At 34.9% G+C, this 8,906-nt stretch overlaps 2 protein-coding genes across 2 annotated transcripts; one reads left to right on the plus strand and one right to left on the minus strand.

The window, feature by feature from the left end:
* The first annotated feature begins 665 nt into the window (after positions 1-665).
* Positions 666-3,423, plus strand: LOC140989275 (nudix hydrolase 26, chloroplastic). The gene is made up of 6 exons (XM_073458442.1): positions 666-872; positions 947-997; positions 1,315-1,407; positions 2,187-2,281; positions 2,851-2,965; positions 3,216-3,423. The coding sequence occupies exons 1-6, from the start codon at positions 699-701 to the stop codon at positions 3,279-3,281; spliced, it is 594 nt and encodes a 197-aa protein (XP_073314543.1). The 5' UTR covers positions 666-698; the 3' UTR covers positions 3,282-3,423.
* A 593-nt stretch (positions 3,424-4,016) lies between these two features.
* LOC140989216 (vacuolar protein sorting-associated protein 60.1-like) lies at positions 4,017-7,988 on the minus strand. The gene is made up of 7 exons (XM_073458359.1): positions 7,770-7,988; positions 7,453-7,604; positions 5,846-5,939; positions 5,063-5,134; positions 4,852-4,963; positions 4,492-4,637; positions 4,017-4,235 (listed from the first exon to the last, which is right to left on the minus strand). Exons 1-7 carry the CDS (start codon positions 7,836-7,838, stop codon positions 4,182-4,184), a joined length of 699 nt encoding a protein of 232 aa, XP_073314460.1. The 5' UTR covers positions 7,839-7,988; the 3' UTR covers positions 4,017-4,181.
* Between the last annotated feature and the right edge of the window lie 918 nt (positions 7,989-8,906).

An 8,906-nucleotide genomic window follows, 5' to 3' on the forward strand; every position in this document is an offset into this window, starting at 1 on the left:
TTTATGATGAAAGGAAAAATGTTTAAAGTTTATGAATATTCATGAAAATCTATTTTATTAAAAGTAATTTCACTGTTGCATCTGAATGTATACGTATTACTTGATATCATGGTTAAGGTTTACTGAGTCATTAGACTAACTAGGTATGAATGATGCAGGTGAGGATGTTTATAATGATATTGGAGGAATTAATGGTTAAACTGACTGGACTGATGGTGCATATAACCCGAGGAGCGATGCTAGTTTTCCACACTATTATGGTTTTAAGAGTACTTTAAAGATTTCATGAAGTTTATAACTTTTATGTTTTGATTGGTTTTTGAGAGGATTTAAGAATTTATGTTATTTTTGAAAAAATGCTAGTTTTAGATTTGGTTTGACGTTTACGATTTTATGACTTTTACTACATTTTTGGATTTTGAGTAAAATAGATGGTGAGCTTACGTGCAAAAGTATATATTTCAAACATATATGTCGACTTCCAAAAAAATACGAAAAATTCATATAATTTAATGATATTAAAATAATAGGAGAAATATTCATCGTCGTTTGATTAGCAAAACCTAATGTTCATTTTTTAAAATTATAATTATGTATATATTATTTAATTGCTGATTATTATAATCGTGAGGATTGGAAGGGTCACTGCAGTAATTACATGTCCTCACTAAAAGCAAGGCAGAGTAGAAGTTAGCGTGATGGCTTTCGCTCGCCCTTTCCTTCATTCTCATCCAGCGTCTCTTTTCCTCCCACGCAACTTTCCGAATCCAAAGAAATTCATTCCCCGGCCTCCATTCTCGTTATCCATGGAAAACCCACCTCAAGGTTACCGAAGAAATGTCGGGATTTGTCTAATCAACCTCTCTAAAAAGGTGAGTCGATGTATATTTCTTGGATTTCTACTGGGCGTCTGACGATTTTATGTATGTTTATGGATTTGGGTTAGATTTTTGCTGCTTCCAGGCTTGATATACCAGATGCTTGGCAGATGCCTCAGGTGAGATTCGAATTTGGATGTTATATTGCATAATGGATGCGGCTGCTAATTTGAGAAATCTACAGTTCTGGAAATCTCGTTCTTGTGTTTTATCCTGTATATGTTTCTGAAACTTTGTTATTCTCTGTGATATACTTATATTGAAAGTTAGTTGATATGGATTTTCATTCTGGAAGTGCAGTTAAATCGACAGGACGCATGTAAAACCGAGAATTTTACTTCGTGGATGCACTTTTTACCGTTGTTGTATCTAAATCTTTCGTTCCTTTTCTTATGCTAATCTTCTCTTACTTTTAAAATTCAATCTCGTTCTTTAGGGAGGAATTGATGAAAAAGAGGATCCTAGGACTGCCGTCATGAGAGAGTTGAGAGAAGAAACTGGAGTTACCTCTGCTGATATTGTGGCTGAGGTACAATCTTGTTCAATTCAATGTGTTTATTTTACGAGTTTTTATTTCTGAAAAAGACATCATGGTTTGTTAAGGAAAAAGATAGAAAAAACTACTCAATGCAATTAAGGTACTGCCTCCGTTCTGTTCTGTAGCTCATATTATGGCAGTCCTGCCCCCATTCTGTTCTTCCCCGTGGTTATTCTGGTATGCCGTATGCTCAATGTGAATGTTTCAGATTCCCTGAGTTTTTTTCAAAAAACAAAAAAACGAAAGAAAGAGAGAGAAATTGAAGGACAAAGCGGAAAGTTATAATTGTTTATCATGCAAATGAATGGTTGCTGATGGGTTAGTAGAGGAATGACAGTAGGTTTAATTGAAAGATTTTAACTATGATAAGCCTTGTGAGCCCCGTGGCTAAGAAGAGGACTTAATGAGATTTCAAATGCTAGAATGATTTGATTTCGGAAAGCCATGTTGATAAAGTTTGTGCTTGGCTCGTGGTGCACTTTTGTAACACCTTACAGCTGTGGAAGAGATTGGCGTCAAACTGCATAAAAGTTCAATCAAACAGTAAATCGTAGTATGAATGGTTGGAGCGTTAATTAGTTTATTTCTTCTTTGGCATATTTCAAGTTAAGGCACTGAAAATGTTAAAACTGAAAAGTAAAAAAAGGTGTCTTTTTTCTTGCAAAATGGAAGCTTTTTATTCTATAGATATGTCCAAACTCGAAATTCTGGTCCTGCTTTATGTCTTAATGCATCATTGAGCTAGTCTTGAAAGAGAATTCCATCTTCAGGTGCCATATTGGTTAACATATGATTTCCCTCCAGAAGTCAGGGATAAACTTAATCAGCAATGGGGTTCAGACTGGAAAGGTCAAGCACAGAAATGGTAAGCACTTGTGCCTGCTCGAAACATCATAAACTCGATTTTGAACAGTTGATTCTTAAAGCAGGGTTGAGTTCAATTAAGTTGCATTTTTCATTTCCAATTTTTGGATCGAATTTGACTGTAGACCATAGATTCAAATCTATACCTTTTCTATTTTCCCTTTGAACGGATAGGGATTCGTTTTTACAATCCTGATAAATTTAAACTCGAAGTGCCACCTTTTCCCCTCTTTTTAAATAAATTACTCAAGAAAAGAACTATTAGTATATGAGAGATCAAATAGTGACGGCATTGGTGAAGTTCTTCCAATTTAACTATTGTAGATTACTAGATCATAGAGAGCGAGAGAGTGAGAGGGACTAAATTGAGCTATCATAGTAGGAGTCTGATTAGTGAAAACGAAATGGTAAATACACAAAGAGAAAATGGCCTGGCCAGTGTAGTTTCGGTATTGATGTGGAGCACTCAAGCCGTTGCTGGTTACACTGTTCCCACCCTTTACAATTGTACTTCTCGGAATGATATTCTGTTTATAGTCTGCCAAATACTGATAACTTGCAATTCTACAGGTTTCTTTTAAAATTTACCGGACAGGATGAAGAAATCAATCTTTCAGGTGATGGGACTGAGAAGGCCGAGTTCGGTGAATGGTCGTGGTTGTCGTCACAACAAATTGTTGATCTCGTTAGTTTTTCTTTTGAACCTTAAAACTGTGAAATGACTATCCTCGTGCAGGTCGAGTTCTTGCTACATAAGGGCAATGCCCGAATGCTAGATCCAATAGTCCAACACTGATTTGGACATGTGAGGTTCAAAGAAAAGAAGTACACTCCGCTTAACCAATTAAAATTGGATACTTGGATCTAGCATGTAGCATCTCATTAGCCTCTCGTGCGAATCTTAAATTGAATGTTCTCCTAAAATTTGTTGACAGGCGGTGGATTTCAAGAAGCCGGTATACCAAGAAGTTTTGACGGTTTTCTCTCCATATCTTGAGTAGATTGACAAGGTTAACCTTCTTATGTGATGGTAATGTGTTTCCAGTGTTGGTTATCTGTTCTGTTCAGTATGTCTTGGTTCGTTCATAATTTTGTTTCATCCATTTTTATGAAAATAATTTAAAAAGTTTATTTGTAATGTGAGACGTCTATCTTCCTCATTGCTTGTTACCTGTATATATTTTGTTGTCTTGTTTATTTAAATGAAATTTTATGCAATATGAATATAATAGTACATACTGTTCTTTTTCGAGAAGATGGTATTTTGATAAATATAAAGTTAACAAAAATTGAAAATACAGGTAATATGATATTCATGTGTCGAGCATTCGTTATCTAATTATGTGAATATATATTAAAAGACGACTCCAACTGAGTAATATTTTACCCAGGTCTGATAGCACTATTATGCCTCAAAATCATTTATATATCTAAAAGTGGTGTCTTTATTTTCAGAAACTATATACTTCATATTTCGTAATTTACCATAATAAATTATAGTTTTAAAAACATAACATAAATTTATAAATACACTAATGATGGGCCTCGTCTCCGTTTGCAAATTTAATGAAAAGCTTAGCCGCAAAATATGGTTTTTGTATCTGAACCCAATATTGATTCTGGATAGTATTGACTAGTGTGGAAATGGATTCACACACCCAGTTATCATACTTGGAACACTCACCCATCAATATTACAACGTGAATTTGAGTTTTAAGACAAAGTACCTCGAGCAGTTTTTACCTTTTCCCGGAGTCGTATTTTATTTAGCAAAGCAAAGACAAAATATATTAATCGGAAACACAAGTTACTGTATGAATCTTTACCAATACATTGACGTTAAAAGAAGATAAACAATCACTTGGTTGTTTTATAAACAGGAATCGACATCAGAATCTTCTCTATCCCCGGAGTGAAGCTCGAGGAACAGCTGGTAACCCTAATTCATCCTCACCCTGTCAAACACAGAAAAATCAGTTATCTGACAATGCCCACGAATACAGAAACACAAGGCATGCCATATTGGTGATGAATTCTAAAAGCATGAATCCTTTAGACTAGAGAGAACTACAGCGAAATGAGAACCAACCATTCGACAAGGAAGATGATTAACTCATTTGGGTATGAGGAAGATGATTAACTCAAAAATGATGTTTTCATCTCAACGATGGGGAATTGTTCTATTCAGGCTATGAGGAATGTGAAATTTACCTGTCGGCCGGCAGGAATAGGAGCATGCCCGCTCGGTGCTGCTGGCAAGTTGAGTTCTGCATCCAAATCGTTATCAGGTTGGAGATAAGCAGGAACTCCATCACCCTCGGTTTCAAACCCCATGTCTGCTTCCAGAGCATCGAGTTCTGCATGATGGAATCAATAGTTTCAATAGAAGCAGAGTGATTAAGTGATGGCAGCAATGAAATAGAAAAGTCACACTGATTTCAATGACCATAATTTGCAAGCAGATGACGCATTGCTACCACCATAATTAAAGAATCATGAAGAACAAAATTCCCCAAATGGTAACTAGTTCATGATTATAGTCAATTGTATTAGTACAGAATTGAGAATTACCACCCATGAGTTCATCTTCATCAATGTCATCAGGTACATTATAGCTTCTACCCAGGGACTCTTGGATTTCATTACTAACGTCCATTAGGTCCATCATCTCATCTTGTAAGTTCTACAAACAATACAAATAACAGCGCAATATCAGAAAATATATTTAACATAACATCCTGAACGCAGAAGAGAAAAAATATATCAAGAATGAGATACAAACATCGATGTCTTGAATTTTCACATTCTTCATCATTCCTTTAAGCTCTTTGTTTGCTGACTTTAAAGCTGACATCTGAAAGAATATGGCAGAAAGTCGTTATTGGTTAACTTGAGCCTTTGACAATCCCATCCAAGGCACTAAACTTGTCAAGCAAGCATTGACATCGAATATTAAATGGGCAGCACAATAGCCACATCAGCAAATATTAAACATGGATAAGCTATATAAAGTCCACAAAGTGTGCGTCTCCGTTGTGGCAAATGGCTGGTTGGATCCCCACCACTGAGGAGGTAGGCAGCAGAGTCCAATCATGTTAAAGATATACTCTGCCTAACAAAAACTGAATTTTTCCCCACAGGGCGTAATGACGAAAGTGCATTTACATGAATTCCAAGAAACCAGAGTAGCCATACTAACTAAACAATAGGGTAAATCTTTGTCAGCAATTCATATTATCTCGAAGCTCAAATATCAGTCATACTAAACAAAGACCAGCAAAAAATTACGTGTGTCAGCTTAAAATGTCAGAAATGCTCTAAGCCATAGCATCAATCAACAGATGGCCAGCTTTTCAGCGCTGGGAAGTTCAGAACAGCGCAACAATTTTTATCCCTACACAGATATTATGTAATGTTCTACAATTGCAAGATAAATCAGTAAATACAAGTATTATTGCTTCTTTCGTTTTTGCAAATCCATATGAAAATACAAAATAAACTAAATGAACAATGTAAAATAAAGCCATTGGAGAGTAAAAAAAATTGGAATATCTAAGACACGTACAGTTTGCTGAGCATCTTTGATTCCCTCAGCAGCAAATGCAACCTGATCAAGATTGAATGTCTGATTGTATAACATGTCACGCTGACCTTCATACCTGTCCAAAAAATTAGGAAAAATGAGCATATTATTCATTTCAATGTGAAGTTCTCGATGAAGTCAAATCAACTTAGTATAAATACTAATACCATTATTTCCGTCCGGATGAATAGAACAACCATGAAAACATATAAACAAGAAGTGAATATGGATGCACAGGAACAAGGCAGATAGACACTTTCCAATAACAAGATTAACATTTCCTATAATTTCAATTTGAATTTAACAGCAACAATAGTAATCAGGGTGATATTCGCGGGGGGGGGGGGGGGGGGGGGGGNAATGTGCAAAAAGAACAACTTGACCTACAAGAAAAATGCCAATGCCTCAAAATGACTTAAGGAAAATAAGTACCTTCTCGATAAGCCAAAATTTCAACTTACTTGACCGTCATTCAACAATCAACATTAAAACAAAGATAATATTATGATAGTTGTGCCCATTATAAAAAAGAAGCAGAGAACAAAAGTGTCCAAGTTTAATCATCCCTTGTCGATTCTAAAATAATGGATGACAAGGATATAATTTATGAATACGAGAAAGCATTGCCTGCGTTTGGCCTACAATTATACAAATTGGATATATTTTACTGATCCTTGAAAAAATTTATGAAGATGACTTTGACCAGAAGTGCCTTATTTCAGCCTCAGACCATTTTGTATACAACAAAATCTCTTCAAATTAAACAGAAGACAAAAATATTGTTTACTCACTTTATCTTGTAAATTTGATCCCATTTTTTTTATCTATTCTAATCTACCTGGCCTTACCTTTCCTTGTAATAGTTATTCAAAACAAAAAACTACCCAGTGATCGACTTTTTAAAAACAACCTAGCCCTTGTTATAATCCAGCTTTAGCCTAAAATCTGATGAGCACAAAAAAAATGCTAACCATCATTAAACCTTCAAAATTATTCTTCCACACAATAATATGACTGATCAATAAACTGATTTCTCAAGTCCAACAAAATTGTGGTTACTAAGGTCAAATTGCTTGAGTCTTCAATTAAACTAACTCATATATTTTTGAGCAAATATGTAACTTTCAGAAACACATAATAATGTGACTGATAACATTTATTTCTTAAGCCAAACCAAAATGCGGGCATGCAGCTAATAAGGTCAAATTGTTTTAATTTTACATTAAGCTAACTCATGTATTTTTTGAGCATTTATCTAACTTTCAGAAAGGCAAAAATATTTATGTCGTCATGCATTCAAATACGAAATGACAAAAATATATCAAGTGGACCGAACACCGTGAAAGTGTAGGTCAACAAATAAATTAATTGTACTCGAATAATCAACTTTCAACTACAGCATTTGGCACCACGAAAAGAGGGTTCTGAACTACAATAAAGATCCGATGAACTTCGAATCATAGAAAGAATAACATGCACTATCAGTGTCATCATGAAGCACAATTTACTGCCCAAGATGATGCTCAAGAACGTTTTGAGAATATTATATCAAGTCATATACAGTACATGGCTGCTGGGAAAAAGCTTACATTTTCTTTTGCTTAAGAACTCTCATAGCTCTAGCTTTGACAGCTTCTTGCGCGGGACCTGGCCGAGTCTTTTTTATCTGCTCTTTATATCTCGCAAGCTCCGAATCAAGCTTCTTGATCTTATCATCAACACTGTCACCTCTTTTACCGATCTGCAACAAAGATCATGGGCAGAGATCATGGGCAGATTTAGTCTAACAATTATTGATGCCCCAAATCACAAGTACAATTTTGGACCCATAAAACAATCCTAAAACGATCACAAGTCAATCATGATATACATACATATAAAGAGGCAAAGAAAAAAAGTCACAAACCCGATCGGTGGTGTCTTGAATGGATGGAGGGGGTTCTTTATCTTTCTTCGCCCCAAACACTCTCTTCATTCTATCAATTACCACGCGTATTGAGATTTTGAGATAGGAATTAGGGTTTGGGAATGGATCAGATATAGAGTTGAAGAGAAGAAGATTGTTCAGAGAGCTAAGGAAAGTGCAATCCAAGTTCCATAAATAAAAATGTTTTTATTTAATTTAATAAAATACCTCAAAACTCTATTATCATCGTAATTACCAAACTACCCCGGATAGTATAGTACCCATGCACGAGTTGAAGTTTAACATTTTTAATGAAATTTTTTGTTTTCACAATCAAAATATTTTTGGAGCTGTATGATTATAATCCATATATGGGGGTTTAGAATCGTTTACATTTGCGTTTTTAACACTGGACACCAAATTATTCCGGATTTTATACGGATATAGTAATTCTTGTTAATCCTTACGAACAATCAACTAAATACTAGATTCTTCTTCTAATTCACGCTAGAAAACAAGAAGAATTTTTACGTTGAAAATCAATTTTCGGAAATTTGGAAATCTCGTATTATAATGCAAATTGAAAATTTCGAATATCAAAATTGTTTACTGACTCATCTTGACAGATGCTTATTTTGGAACTCTTTCACTAAATTAGGCTTTTGCACTCTCCACATAAAATCAGCAGTCAAACTAATTTTCATAACTTCCAAATATGGAATACACTTATAAACTCTTTTATAAGTTATCTATTTGATCTTCATCAAACTAAAGTCGTCAAATTCAACTCGTTGAATCCACTATCTCAACAGGATCACAAAATTAATAATTGTGTGGCCTTAATTGGTTCAGAGATACACTAGCCGAGAGTTCACAACTTCATGTGATTCAGGACATTGTTTGTCCTTATTTAGGCTTACACTAATTAGTCTTGTTCTTTTCATCAACCACTTAATCAAGAATATCAGAACTATAGCCTGATTACAGCCATTAGATCATGGTAAGAGCGTCTAGTAGCATCGTCCCCTGATCTCTTAGGTATCACTGATAGTATCTGTAAGAACCAGTAAGTTATGTTTAGCATATAATGAGGTCCCTTCAACACATATATCTCAATCGAATATGCAACAATTTTCA

The sequence above is a fragment of the Primulina huaijiensis genome, chromosome 12 (assembly GCF_012295235.1).
Source record: "Primulina huaijiensis isolate GDHJ02 chromosome 12, ASM1229523v2, whole genome shotgun sequence".
NCBI classification, from domain to species: domain Eukaryota; kingdom Viridiplantae; phylum Streptophyta; class Magnoliopsida; order Lamiales; family Gesneriaceae; genus Primulina; species Primulina huaijiensis.

Bases quoted from the DNA above. Each gene is read 5' to 3' on its own strand.
- LOC140989275 (XM_073458442.1), top strand. From the start codon at position 699: ATGGCTTTCGCTCGCCCTTTCCTTCATTCTCATCCAGCGTCTCTTTTC. The intron at 998-1,314 runs GTGAGATTCGAA...CTCGTTCTTTAG, and splicing joins ATGCTTGGCAGATGCCTCAG to GGAGGAATTGATGAAAAAGA. The intron at 2,282-2,850 runs GTAAGCACTTGT...GCAATTCTACAG, and splicing joins AAAGGTCAAGCACAGAAATG to GTTTCTTTTAAAATTTACCG.
- LOC140989216 (XM_073458359.1), bottom strand. From the start codon at position 7,838: ATGAAGAGAGTGTTTGGGGCGAAGAAAGATAAAGAACCCCCTCCATCC. The intron at 5,940-7,452 runs GTAAGCTTTTTC...TTTTTTGGACAG, and splicing joins GTTCTTAAGCAAAAGAAAAT to GTATGAAGGTCAGCGTGACA. The intron at 4,236-4,491 runs GTAAATTTCACA...TGTGTTTGACAG, and splicing joins CTATTCCTGCCGGCCGACAG to GGTGAGGATGAATTAGGGTT.